The 15,210-nt window shown below is 39.0% G+C and overlaps 1 protein-coding gene across 3 annotated transcripts in view; it reads left to right on the forward strand.

Moving 5' to 3' along the window:
- The window catches only part of JMY (junction mediating and regulatory protein, p53 cofactor), an 88,376-nt gene that overhangs the window by 58,672 nt on the left and 14,494 nt on the right, over positions 1–15,210 (forward strand). For all 3 annotated transcript variants that reach the window (XM_005557241.4, XM_073993679.1, XM_073993680.1), the window contains exons 5-8: positions 2,102–2,267; positions 2,623–2,810; positions 8,283–8,369; positions 14,348–14,443. In XM_005557241.4, coding sequence (XP_005557298.1) covers positions 2,102–2,267; positions 2,623–2,810; positions 8,283–8,369; positions 14,348–14,443 — 537 coding nt within the window. The remainder of the gene's footprint in view (positions 1–2,101; positions 2,268–2,622; positions 2,811–8,282; positions 8,370–14,347; positions 14,444–15,210) is intronic.

The following is a 15,210-nucleotide window of genomic DNA, read 5'->3' on the forward strand; positions in this document are numbered from 1 at the left end:
TGGGGGACTTTCAGCCTTTTTCCTTAGCGAAGAGATTGGACAGGAGAGAGAAATTTACAGAGTGCTAGGGGAAGAACTTAGCAGAGCATCATGAACGTAGCAGAAAATGGTCACTTAGTTGGGTAAAATCAGAGTAATGAAAATGAACTAACAGCGGGGATCTGAACAGTATCACTGGAAAGTAATCTTAGATTAAGGTTTTTAGACTGGTTTACACTAAGGTTTTAACCTAACGATTCCCCACTTGAGAATAAAACCTTCTAACATTAGATATCTTACCTGTTTGTATGCTGTGGTAATAGAGAGTGTGGGCGCAGATATTGGAACAATGTATATCCTACAGCTGTGTTTCCAGAACTGGGCAAGAGCCCCAACAGAGTATGAAAAGGGATGTTTATCATCTAAAGTGGCGAGTCCACGAGTCTCAGGGCAGACACTATTCCTTGGTTATTTTATGACTTAGGACAAAAACAACAGTTCATATTGTTCACATTCCCCTCCCTAGCCGCTTATAATTAAACCCACTTTGGTGGTGTTGTATTCATTGTCACCCATAAAATATTCCGTAACGCAGCAGGATCACTCACAGTCTTACACTTAGATAATCTATTAAGTATCCGTTTATAAAATATTCATAAAACAAAGTACCACTGTATTTAATTCACCTGGTTATTTTTAAATTTTTACCACTGCACATTTAGACTGGAGCCTAACCATTGCTTTTCAGTTCAAAATTCTTGTGAAAGGGATTTGAAATTATATTTTAAGAAAAAAATATTCTAGTTATTGGGTAAGACTGTGTAGATACCTAGACTGTAAAGCAAAAGCTGGAATTTTCTTTAAAACATATTCTTTTTATATGCTGACAGATTTTACCAACCTCACCAGACAAAAGGGATCATTTAGGAAAACAAGAATTCACTGTCTTTTTCCCTGTGGGTTGTCCCTGACAGTCAGTCAAGTATTTCTTTGGTATTCTGGGACCCCAGTGATGTCTCACATGAGCTCGTAAACAATAATCTTAATAATTTTCCCTTTTGTTCCTCCTGTCTCCTCCTTTGAAGGTCACTCCTTGGGAAACCACTTGAATCCAGGGCTCCTCACCGTTGCTCCGTTGGCTCTGAGGGCACACTGATGCCCATGTCGGGGCTTTCCTGGAGCTTCTAAGCATGAACCTTTAAACTACCAAAGCAGTGGTGCTATGTTCTTGGGAGAATGCTTACTGTCTCTAGAGAACTAGGCTTGTCCTTCACATCTCACTGACTCCTGAAAAGCCATTCCTTTGGCTTCTTTTATCTGCCTTTCTCCATAGAGCCAAATAGAAAGCCATAGAAATAGTAGGGTTAGGAACCTGTTACCTAAAGTACACTTTCCCCTTGGTGGTTTCATTCAGATTCCTGGCAAAAATTTTCCCACTCCAGGACCAAGAACTGACCAACCAAGCAAACCTCACAGAAGGCCATCCACCACTTTATGAGCCATGCCCAGAAATTTCTGGATCTCACTTTTAAGTTCAGCTTAGGATGTTGATTACATTTACCTAAAGTGATACCTTACGGATTGCAAGGATTCTGTCTAAAGCAATTGTCTTCTGCTGTTCCACTCACATATTCTCACCTCACTCTACAGTCAACAGATCCCAGAACCCAGCCAGTCTGTGACCATGGAGCAAAGCAAAACCCCAGGAATGTGGCATTAACCAGCTTTTACCATTCTTGTAAATATCTGAGAATGGCCCCATCATTTTCATATATCTCTATGAAAAGAGCAACTACATAACTTAGCATCCACTTTTGAGAGGGAAAGCATTTATATCCAGATGATACATGTATTATCACCATAAATATCCATAAGTATAACATAAATATTAAAACCTTATTTTTACCATATTTGCCTACTTCTGCCATATAATGACTTGATTATTAATGTTTTTTATATATATATATTTTAAAGTCTAGATTCCATGCCTACAAGTTTCTTTCTGAGAGCAGTTACTTAGTAGGTTTATGCTATCTGATTAGTATTAATTTTTAATACTAACTTGATTTTTTTTTCTTGTCCCCACCAGCTAGAAATATTTTAATTTGTATTTTCAATGCAGATGCAGAGTTTGCGGGGTGGTACAGAAGCCATAGCCCGATTGGATCAGTTAGAAGCTGACTATTATGACCTGCAACTTCAGTTGTATGAAGTACAGTTTGAAATCTTGAAGTGTGAAGAGTTACTATTGACAGCGCAACTAGAAAGCATCAAAAGACTTATATCAGGTATGGTGTGCATTTAACCACATAAGTTCACAAAAGATTGAATATGTGAGAAAATACATATGTACACCAGGTATGTTTCTTCTGTTAAGACATTTAAAACATTGTTTTCTATAGGGATAGTGTTGGAGGGGTGATTTCAAGCATTTATTGAGCACTTACTGTTTACCAGATACTGCTGAACACTTTGCATACATTCACTCTATGAGGTATATTAAATAATCACCATTTACAAAGAAGCTTAAGAGGTAATGGCTTTGCCTGAGGTTACAGAGCCAGTAATGAGATTAGAACCCTGTTCTGTCCAAACCCTAGCCCATATTCTTTACCACTACTCTTTTTTGCTGTTCTATAACAGAAAAAAGAGATGAAGTGGTGTACTATGACACTTACGAAAGCATGGAGGCCATGCTGGAGAAGGAAGAGATGGCAGCATCTGCATACTTACAGAGGGAAGAGCTGCAGAAACTTCAGCAGAAAGCACGCCAGCTGGAAGCAAGACGTGGACGGGTTTCCGCCAAGAAATCCTACCTCAGAAATAAAAAGGTATTTAAATATTGCTTTTGTTCATTACTTATTCTTTTATCCATATCTACTATTCTCATCTGTTTTGTCCTTAAAACTTGCATATGTTTTAAAACTAAGTGCAATCTCTTATCAGTGCTCAATGCGTTTATAGTGCTCTGCGAATTGCCCTCTTAAACACATTGGAACAGCCAATAGTGTTCTCTTTACCTCAGGAAACACTAACGCTGACTCTGCTAAAGGGCACGACTACAGGATCCCTAATAATGCGATTCCTGGCTCCCTTCTTTTTTAAGGAGGCCCAGCGATGTTTTTTACAAGCTATGATTCTGACCTTCATCTTAAAGGAATTTTATAGATTGTTATTTCTTTATTTAACTTTGACTACATTTCAAAATGTTTGATTCTTGATATTTGGAATAACTCATTTTGTGTAAATGTGATTCTTCCTGTGTCTTAAAAAATGTTTTGCACTCTAGTTCAGATGTTAACTATCATGGAGCTGTTTCTAGTCACTGTAAGTGCAGAGTTGGAATCTGGAACTAGCTCTCCAACCTAGACCAAACTGATTATTTGCTTTAAGCTCAAATATTATAAAATATGTCATGTTCTCTGAGAACCCACCTTCCTGCTCTTCACCGCATTCCAAGGCTACCACTTCCTTATTCCACAGAAAATCGATACCTTTGCTTTTTGAAATAGATAGCTCTTGCACATTAAAGAAACTCAGGCAGGCATGTCTCCACAGTAAGTCAGGAACCCAGGACCTTCTATCACATTGTCCATCAACAGAACAGTTACCTTGCCATCCAGAGCCATGACTTTCACATAATTATGTGCCTTTGCACATAATTTCCCCGTGACAGTGGTAATTGAAACCCACTGCTGTATCAGCCCTAGTTGTGTGCCTCGTTTCATGTTCCAGTCTGCACCAACCAGGTAAACATTGCAGGCCGAGCGGGGTGGCTCATGCCTGTAATCTCAGCACTTTGGGAGGCTGGGGCGGGTGGATCTCCTGAGGTCAGGAGTACGAGACCAGCCAACATGGTGAAACCCCATCTCTACTAAAAATACAAAAAATTAGCCAGGCATGGTGGCATGTGCCTATAATCCCAGCTACTTGGGAGGCTGAGGCAGGAGAATCATTTGAACCCAGGAGATGGAGGTTGCAGTGAGCTGAGATGGCACCATTGCACTCCAGCCTGGGCAACAAGAGTGAAACTCCATCTAAAAAAAAAAAATTGCAGTGATTTCAGCAGGTCCTGTAGAACAGTTTTAGGGGAGAATGAAAAGTAAGATTTTAGAAGTGCACACTTTTTAGGAATATTAGTAGTATTTTATATATTACTTTTAGGTGTATAATGCAGTACTTTTGAGACTCGGAATTTGCAAACCTGCAAGTTTTTGAAAATGCTATGCAATTCAGACTTAATTGAAAGTCTGATTTCATTTTAATTCACCAGTATGCTAGGCACATTGTTAGACTTAGGATACAAAGATGAGCATAGCATAGTCCCTCCTCCTCCCAGTCTTGCAGAGAAGGCAAACCAGGTGAACAGATGAATGTTCTGCTGGCCAAAAACAGAGCAAGAGCAGGGAGTGAGGAAAGGCTTCTCTGAAGAGATGACACTTGTATTGGCTTTTAACATCTGAATAAAAATTGGCCAGATTGATGGTGTTGGGGTAATTACAAGCAGGACAGAATAGTGCTTAGCAAAGACACTGAAGCGGAAAACAGGATGGTTTGTCAGAGCATTCTACATTGTAAGACATGCTGCAGGGCAGGGACTAGGTTACAGGAAATTTTACATACCACATTAACAAGCCTGAGCTTTGTCTGTAGTGTAAGTTAAGCAAAGGGGTAATATGAACAGATTCACATTTTAGCAAGATAAGGCAGCATGAAAAATAGGTTAGAGGGAGAAGACATGGAAAGGTTCTGATTGGAAGGTGTCATTATCCTCCACCTCAATAACGTTGAGAGGTTAAGACTATGAAGTAAGTGAGTACCTGTGCAGGCTAAGAGATGGACAGATCTTGAACTGTCTAGATCTCACACTTTGCAGAAAAAGTTAGTAGGATTTAGTGATGTGGTGAAGGAGGGAGGAAGAGCCATTCTCTATCAGCTCTCTGGTTTCTGGATTGGACATTGAGGTGGATGGTGGTGTCACCAACCAAGATGGAAAACCCAGAGGAAGAGCACATATGGGTGGGAGGTGATGAGCTGAGTTTTAGACTTGCATATAAGAGGTCTTGGGCATCCAGGTAGAGATGGCTGTGAAACAGTTGAGACAATTGGGCACCTGGGTCTTATAAGAGTGTATGAGATGGTCTCAGAAGAACACAGTGAGCAGGTGATTTTTTAAAATATTTTACTTTGTTTTTATAGAGACAGGAGCTCACTATGTTGCCCAGGCTGGTCTCAAACTCCTGAGCTCAAGCAATCCTCAGCCTCCCAAAGTGCTGGGATTGCAGGTGTGAGCCACTCTGCCCAGCCTGAGAAGGATGTTCTTAGGAATGATGGGGTGGAGGTGGGAGGCTGATAGGAAAGAGCAAGGGAAGGTGGTGGAGCAGGGTAGATACATAGTTTGAGGAAGAAAAACCTTCATTATATTTAATATTTGTAATTCAGGAAGCAAAACGTTCTTGGCTAGGGGTGAGAAAACATTGTAAAGGGCACAGGTTATGAAAGACTGAGTTGCTATGATGTAGTGCGAGGTGAAAGGCTCTAAGGAAAGAACGCTGGGGACCATTTGAGAGTGTGTGCAGAAGAAAGGGATCAAAGAGAAAGTAATCGCAGTTGGAAGAAGCAGGAGAGCTTGAAGTCACAGAAGTGAAGATGATGATTCCACACAACAGGGTGGTCAGCAGGGTCAGGTGCTCCAGAAAGGTAAAGGGAGAAAGAAATGACTCCATGACATCCAATATTGGTAGACTATTAGGGCCCTGTGTTGAGAGTTTTGAGAAAAGTTGGGGGCAAGAAGTAGATCTCGGTGGTCTGAGAAGGGAGTGCAGCAGAGGTCTAGAGCAGTGACTGATGGAATAGCAAAGGAAACTGTACAGGTGAGGGGTGAAGAGGAGCAACCTTGGTGACCGTGTCCCACAAAGCTGTTGTACTCTTCTAGCAGCATTAAGAGCCTCAGGCTGAACTTAATACCAGCTTAATACCAGCTCTTCCCTTGTTGGTAAGTGTTAGCTCATATCAATTTAATCAGTATTCTTCAGTCTTCATTTCTATGTTAATCTAAATCTGAAGTAGGAAAACCCAGCACTGGAGAATCTCTCCATTTACACTTGTATGCTTGTACCCCAAGCCCAGCAACTGAGGTGGCAGAACTGCAGAGGGAAGGAGGAGGGAAATAAGGAAGGGTGGTGAAAAGATAGGGAATGAGAAACACTAAGTCCTAAAAGAAAAGCTACTGAGAAGATCAAATATACAAGGAAAAACAAATGCCTCCCCATGTAATATAATCCTATATTGCCTCGTTTACGTATTGACATGCCCAAGGGCACTGGCTTCTTGGTTTCTCTGGCACTCATCCTAAGATTGTATACACAGTTCATGTCCTGCCTCACCCCTTGAAAGAGTGGAGATAGGTGGTCTCCGGCTGTGCTCGTGAAGTCAATGCTTTGTGATTAAACATTTCAAGAAGAGTAACAAAAATAACGATTTTCTTTGTTTTTTATCTTCTTTAATTCTCCCAGTAGTCAAATGAAATCTGGAGAGCTCAGAAAATTAGAATCATTTTCATACTTCACTTGGTGGCAAAACCAGACCTGTGCTATCATGAAGTTATTTATTGTCTTATTTTCACTTTGACAATTCATTTCACTATTATTACTTATTATGGGATATGGTTTCAGATCTTGGATATATATGGTATATACAACTTACCACCATTCTGTAAATTATCAAAAAACTTTGAATTTCAAAACATGTCTGACCTCTGTTCTAGATAAGGGATTGTGAACCTGTATCCTCATTTATAAGCAAGGGAACCAACGCTACTAGTAGTGACATAAATCACCTAAGGAAAAGCAGCTAATATGGAGCAGGGGTAGGATTCTGTCCTAGGTCCGTGACACTCAGAGACCTGAGTTACTGTATCACCTTGTCATGATGCTATCTAATGCGCCCTTTGTTTTCCCCATTGCGCTGGATGGATTCTTGCTAGGCAACAGAATGAACCAGAGTGGGTAAAGAACATGATGTAAAAAATGACATTTTGCTTTAAAATAGTTTACTGACTTCAAAGGTTATTATTTGACTTTCTCTGATTCAAAGAGTGATCATTTTAGGCTGAGCATGGTGGCTCACGCCTATAATCCCAGCACTTTGGGAGGGCAAGGTGGGTGAATCACTTGAGGTCAGGAGTTCAAGAACCACCTGGCCAACATGGTGAAACCCCATCTCTACTAAAAATACAAAAATTAGCCAGGCATGATGGCACGCGCCTGTAGTCCCAGCTACTTGGGAGGCTGAAGTGGGAGAATCTCTTGAACCTGGGAGGCGGAGGTTGCAGTAAGCCAGAGATTATGCCACTGCACTCCAGCCTGGGCAACAGAGTGAGACTCCATCTCAAAAACAAACAAACAAAAAAGTGATCATTTTAGTATAGCTTTGGAATGTTGGAGACTAACCCTTTTATATGGAAAACTTCTCCAAATCGTTTACTTAGGAAAGGACACAGGGTAATGAAGATTTAGCTTGGTGCTAGTAAAAAGTTGCCAGAATATAGTGCATTAATTTATAAAGTAGTGCATATCTCATAGTTATTATAAAAATCTTGTTTTATATTGTGATTGGAAAATATATGCTTTTTAAAAATAGTTTCCAAATAATTTTGATAACTTTGACTTTCTAGTCTTCCAAGTCTCTTACAGGTCTTATGTCTGTGACCAAAAGATTCAGATCCCATACTGTTTAAGCCAGTCTGGACAAAAAATTCATGGTCTTTAACTTGTCAGAGAGAGCTTAACAATACATATTTTATATAAGTAAATACTTTCCTATTCTTTTTTGCCCAGACATGTTTAAAGAGTATAATGAAGCCAGGTGCCATGACTCATACCTGTAATCCCAGTAATTCAGGAGGCTGAGGCAAGGGGGATTACTTGAGGCTCAGAGTTCAAGACCAGTCTGGGCAACATAGTGAGACCCCGTCTCTCAGAAAAAGTATAATGAGACGTGGAATCTTCTAAAAAAGACCTTTCGGGACAACCCCCTTCAGTCCACGTTGCCCCATCTCTTCTCCTTCAAAAAAGAGAAACCAGGTGGTCTATAGAAGTTAACAGTTTAATAGAGGAGTCTTTTTGTAAGATCCTGATTACTTGGCTTTTACAGCTTCAGTAGTCCAGATAAGAAACAAGAGGTGGTCATTGTGATACTTTGTTCTGTAGGTGGTATATATTAAGATCAAAACTTAACCTTGGTGTGGTGTTCAGAGTCTTTCAAGTTTCACTTGTATTAAAACATATTTTATGTATTTACAGGAAATATGTATTGCAAAACACAATGAAAAAATCCAACAGCGCACTCGGATTGAAGATGAATATAGAACCCATCACACAGTACAGCTAGTAAGTTTGGACTCGAAGATTTTGAACAAAACTTTATTTTTTACATGTTTTAGAGTGGATAAAATCTGTAGAGAATGATAAAAAGCTTATAACTGGACATTAACATTAGTTCAGTTTATATAATGATAAGTTTTTAGGCAAAACTGATGGGAAGGTACAGAGTTCCTGTACCCTCAACCCACACACGTAGCCTCCCCTACTGTAGCATCTCATATACTCCTGTCCCCACACTTGATAGCCTTTCTACTGTCGACATCCCCCAGAGTGGCATATTTGTTAAAATCAGTGAAACATTGGACATCACCATTCCCCAAAGTCTGTTGCTTACATTAGGGTTCTTTCTTGGTGTTCTGTGTTCTGTTGGTTTTGACAATGTATAGTGACATGGATCTGCTATTATAGTATTGTATGGAATAATTTCACTGCTCCAAAAATCCCTTTGTTCCACTACTCATCCCTCTCTCTCCCCAAGCCCCTGGCAAACACTGATCTTTTTATAGTCTTCATATTTTACCTTTACCAATGTATAGTTGGAATGATACAGCATGTAACCTATTCAGTTGGCCTCTTTAACGTAGTAATGTGCATTTAAGGTTGCTCCATGTCATGGCTTGATAGATCATTTTAGCACCAAATAATGTTCCACTGTGTGGATGTCCCACATTTTGTTTATCCTTGAGCCTGTTGAAGGACATCTTGGTTGCTTCTAAGCTTTGGCAGCAATTAATAAAGCTGCTATAAACATCCATGGAGGACTTTTTGTGCACGTAAATTTCAGCCAATTTGGGTAAATAACAAGGAGCATGAATGCTGGAGAGTATGGTAAGAGTGTATTTAGTTTTGTGAGAAACTGCAAAACTGTCATCCATAGTGGCTGTTCCATTTTGAACTCCCACCAGCAATGAATGAGAGTTCAGGTTTTTCCACATCCTCTCTAGCATTTTACTGTTGTCACATTTTTGAATTTTAGCCATTCTGACAGGTGTATAGTGGTATATTTTGGTGTGTGTGGGTGTGTGTGTGTTTAACAGATGGAGTCTTGATAGGTTGCCCAGGTTAGCCTCAAACTCTTGGGCTCAAGCAGTCCTCCTGCTTTAACCTCCTGGGACTACTGGCATGGACTGCTGTGCCTGGCTTTTACTGTTGTTTTAATTTGCAAATCTCTAATGCAGATATATAGACATATAGATACATATATATAGAGAGAAAGAGTGCATCTGTTCAAATGCTTACTTGCCCCTGTATATATCTCTAGTAAGGTGTCTGTTCAGATCTTTTGCTCTTTTTTTTTTTTTTTTGGAGTCTCATTCTGCTGCCGAGGCTGGAGTGCAGTGGCACGATCTCGGCTTACTGCAACTTCCGTCTCCCGTGTTCAAGCAATTCTCCTGTCTCAGCCTCCTGTGTAGCTAGGACTACAGATGGGCATCACCACGCCCAGCTAATTTTTGTTTTTAGTAGAGACGGGGTTTCACCATGTTGGCCAGGCTGGTCTTGAACTCCTGACCTCAAGTGATCTGCCCTCCTTGGCCTCCAGAAGTGCTGGGATTACAGGCATAAGCCACCGTGCCCAGCCTTTTTGCTCATTTTTTAAATTGGATTTTTATTTTCTTATTGTTGAATTTTAGGAGTTCTTCATTATTTTGGCTTATACTCCTTTATCAGATGTGTCCCTTTGTTTTGCAAATATTTTCTTATGATCTGTGGCTTATTTTCTCATTCTTTCGACAGTGTCTGTTGCAGAACAGAAGTGTTTTACTTTTAACAAAATCCAATTTACCAGCACTTTCTATCATGGTTCATACCTTCGGTGTAGCATCTAAAAAGTTATTGCCAGTCCCCAAATCAGCTAGATTTGCTCCTATGTTATCTTCTAGAAGTTTTATAGTTTTGTGTTTTATATTTAAGTCTGTGATCCATTTTGAGGTAATTTTTGTGAAGGGTATAAGGTTTGTGTCTAGATTTTTTTTTGGCATGTGGACTTCCTGTTGTTCCAGCACCATCTGTTTAAAAGACTATCCTTTTTCCATTGAATTGTCTTTGTTCCTTTATCAAAGATCAAATGATTCTGTCTCTTCAGTCTATTTTTGGGTGTCCTATTTTGTTTCGTTCATCTAGATCTTTTGCCTCTCCATATGAGCTTTAGGATCAGCTTGTCAGTAGCCACAAAAAAATAGCTGGGATTTTGATTGGGACAGTGTTGAATTTATAAGTCAAGTAGGGATGACCTAATATGTTTTTCATTTTTTTCATTTTAAAATACTTTTCCTCTTTTGGTTTTTTTGCTTTTTAATTATTATTTTTATTTTAACCTCTACCTCCTTCTCCTATACCTAACATCTTAGTATTGAATATTCCTATCCACAAACAAACAATATTTTTCATCTATTTAATTCTTTGATTCTTTCATCAGAGTTTTATAATTTTCCTCATAAAGATCTCGTACACCTTTTGTAAGATTTATACCTAAGATAGACCTAAGTCTTTCTTCCTCTTCTTTGTCGGGGAGGTGGTAATATAAATAGTATTATGTTTTTAATTGAAAATTCCAATTGTTCATTGCTGGTATATTACAAAACAATTGACTTTTGTTAATCAAGCTTTTTCTTATAATCCAGATTTGTCAGTTTTCTTTCAGATTTTCTACATCTGTCCGCAAAGACAGTTTTATTTCTTCCTTCCCAATCTGTATAGCTTTTATTTCTCTGTCTTATTGCATTAGCTAGTACTTCAGTATAATGTTGAAAAGGAGTGGTAAGGGAGATATCTTTGTCTTGTTCCTGATCTTAGCAAGAAAGCTGTAGTTTCTCACCGGTAAGTGTGATGTTACTTGTAGGTTTTGGGATGGATGCTCTTTATCAAGCAGAGGAAGTTCTCCCTCTATTCCTAGTTTGCTGAGAATATTAGTTCACTGTATATAAAATTACATTAGAAACCTTCTCCTACTCCCATATTGCTGCGCCTCATCCCACACAATATATTATCCTGATGGTCATCTTTTCAGATGTGTCTTAAATTATTTAACACCAGTGATTTGTACTTAAACATCGGAAATGCCAACATGACCATATCACTATATTTGGATATTTTAAAAATTTTCTTTCTTTAGCATCATACTAAAGGCCAAAAGGCTTAAATTTGTCTCCATTACTGCTTAAGGCACATTCTTAGCTAATGCTGCCCCTTACTCTTCATTTTAGCCACATAAAATTAGCCAAACTACCCATAAACTGTAAGATTACCTTTCTCCTAGAATCTAGAAATAGCAAATTAATTATTGTACTTTTATTTTTCATTACTATTTCTGTGGGTCAGAAACTGCTTTGTAAGATTAGTCAGGGGACCAGCATGACACTGAGGTGAGTAAGTTGCTCCCTGCTATAACCATTTGTACTTGCATTATCAGTTTAGTTATGAAGGTTCCACACTTCCAATATGTTTCTTTTTATAAAACATAAGATTTTGGTGGAGGGGAATAACTAATTAACTTTTTAGAATGAATGAGTATCAGATCTTTTTCCCAGATCTATTATTTTGGGGCAACAGGAGTAAAAATTAGTAAATCGATTATTTTTCTTTTCCTTTTTTTTTTTTTTTTTTAATTTTTATTTTATTTTATTTTTTTTGAGATGGAGTCTCACTCTGCCCAGGCTGAAGTGCAGTGGCTCCATCTCTGCTCACTGCAACCTCTGCCTCGCGGGTTCGAGCCATTCTCCTGCCTCACCTCAGCCTTCTGTGTAGCTGGGATTACAGGCGCGTGCCACTACACCTGGCTAATTTTTGTATTTTTGGTAGACGGGGTTTCACTGTATTAGCCAGGCTGGTCTCAAACTCCTGCCCTTGAGTTATCTGCCCACCTTGCCCTCAAAAAGTGCTGGGATTATAGGTGTGAGCCACTATGCCTGGCCAAGAAATTGATTCTTAAGGGAATCCCAAAGATAAATGTCATCTGCCTTAGAATTTTGCCTAATACCTTGGTTGAAATATATAATTGTCAGAGAATGAATCCATTAAATATTACTAGTCATCTTTAACACATACAGATAAAGCACAAGGAAAGTTAGCTTAGATCAAAATAGATCATTGTTTTTCAATGCTAGTTTTAAACCACCAGTGTCAGAACCTCTTACGTGGTGGATTGTTTAAAATATAGATTCTTAGATGTTGACCTTATTATTGCAACAGTTTCCCCTGGACATCCTTGTGAATTAAATATGCAAGACTAAGGAAGTTTATTTTAATATTTGATAGTAAGGTCTCTGAAATAAAATGTGAGGATTTACTTATTATTACTACTATTTTAAATTGTTATTAGCCCAGAGACAAATTGGGTAAGAGAATTCTGTTTTCCCCATTAAAGAATGAACTCTTGTTTTTTATAAGCACACTCAAAACTCCAGGCTTTCATTTCAAGAAAACATACATGGTGGCTCATGCCAGTAATCCTAGCTTTTGGGAGGCCAAGGCAGGAGGATTGCTTGAACCCAGGAGTTCAAGACCAGGCTGACCCTATCTCTATAAAAAATTTTTGAAATAGCTGGGCATGGTGGCATATGCTTGTCTCAGCTATAAGCATGCGCAACATACAGGGAGGCTTATGCCTCTTTTTGGGCACATGCTCACTTATTTCAGGCTCTAAGAGCCCCCTTTGAATTGTGTTCATGTGTGGTGTACCTTTGTGTCCTTTTGTGTAAATTAGTAGTATATTACCAGATTGCATTTTATTCAGAATAATTAGCCTACCACCTTTTTTTTTTTTTTTTTTTGATAGAGATAGGGTCTCACTCTGTTGCTCAGGTTGGTCTTCAACTCCTGGCCTCAAGCAGTCCTCCTGCCTCAGCCTCCCAAAGTGCTGGGATTACAGGCATGAGCCTCCACACTTGGCTTTATTTTCCAGTTTCCTTTTGTCTCCCTGTCACTCTTATCTCCCCACTCATACTTTCTTCTTGGAGTTTATGATACAGTCATCCAATGCAAATGCAACTGTAATTCTCATTTGAAATTTTATTGTTTAGGGAAAGCTGATGGAAAAGAGGAGAGGAATGATAGAAGAATAGAATGGGGGTTGGATTTGAAAAGGACAGAACAATGGAAGAGAGGGTAGTTAATTTCCATGTGAAATTATCTGGTCTGGTCTTCTGGGAGGTATCTCGTTTTTTAAAACAAAGCAAGAAAATAACCCATTTACCTATATAGAAAGCCTTTTCATTTATTTAACTAACATTAATTTTACCAAATGAGATTTTATTACATAGCTTTTAGATGATTCAACTCTATAGGGAAGATTAAGTTTGTTTAGATAACTGCCAGAAATAAGGTGTGATAGTAAACCAGAGGATTCATGGATAATGCTTGAAGTATATTTTTCTAACTACTGGTTATATTGTTTAGAATAATGTACACTATCCAAATTACTGACCCAAGGGGTTGTTGATTTGATTGCTTTTGTTCATTTGTTTGTCTTTTTGAGACGAAGTCTCACTCTGTTGCCTAGGCTGGAGTACAGTGGCATGATCTCAGCTAACTGCAACCTCCGCCTCCCAGGTTCAAGCGATTCTCCTGCCTCAGCCTCCCAAGTAGCTGGGATTACAGGCGTGCATTGCCACGACCAGCTAATTTTTGTATTTTGGGTAGAGACGGGGTTTTACCATGTTGACCTGGCTGGTCTCGAACCCCTGACCTGAGGTGATCCACCTGCCTTGGCCTCCCAAAGTGCTATGATTATAGGTGTGAGCCACCGTGTCTGGCCGGTTGCTGATTTTATTTTTAAAGTCATCTACATTGAAGTTAGCATAATATAGTAGCTAGAAGTATTTTACACTAAAATTGTATATTAAAAATATTTCATGTTTCATGTTATAAAAATTTTGTTCAATGAATCATCCCCTTGGGCCCATATTAGGATAACTTCTCATCTTTTTTCCTATTAATGATAAAAATTGAGACACAGCGTAATGGAATTATTATTAATTTTTTACCAGAAGAGAGAAAAATTACATGATGAAGAAGAAAGAAAAAGTGCCTGGGTTAGCCAAGAGAGACAGAGAACACTGGATAGACTTCGAACATTTAAACAGGTATTAAAAGTAATGGTCCATTTATTGTTTTTCATTGTTTTTAAAACAGAGCTACATATACACCTGTAGGATTTCTTTGTGGGAAAAACTTGGTTTTCCCTTATTTATAAACTATTATAACCATGGAAGTCCTTTTTAAAGTTGTTTTGATGGCATGGCTCCATGTCTTCTGGTGGTTTTCCGAATTAGTATTCTTGTGATCTTTGACCCACAGCTTTAGTAGTATAAGAGGAATGATCAAGGCCTCTGGGAAACCTAGATGCCTCTTGAGTTTAAAAAATTAGTTAAATCACAACTGACTATCCAGCTCAAGCATCAACTTGTTATTTATTACACATACATCAACCTGTGCCATTGGCAGAATTAGAGGTGGGGGGAGTAGCATATTTGAGAAATGCTTCAGCAGTTCTCTAGCCAGGGTAACCCATGACCGCACACTGATACCACAGTATCCACACATCTCCTCAGAACTCTGCTGAAGCCTCATTTTTAAAGTACTCTGGAGCCTTACTTCAGTTGTGCATGCTGAAGGATCACTTTATAAGTGAAGTAGGCTTTTGAACAAGTGTTACAGTGGAAAAAAAGGAGGTGAGGCAGGGGATAAGCCTTGTTATTAAGTAAATGTGGCCCACGCCTGTAATCCCAGCACTTTAGGAGGCTGAGGCAGGTAGATTGCTTGAGCCGGGGAGTTCAAGACCAGCCTGGGCAACATGGCGAAACCCTGTCTCTATACAAATTAGCCTGGCATGGTGGAACATGCCTGTGGT

Source organism: Macaca fascicularis, chromosome 6 (genome assembly GCF_037993035.2).
Source record: "Macaca fascicularis isolate 582-1 chromosome 6, T2T-MFA8v1.1".
Classification (NCBI taxonomy): domain Eukaryota; kingdom Metazoa; phylum Chordata; class Mammalia; order Primates; family Cercopithecidae; genus Macaca; species Macaca fascicularis.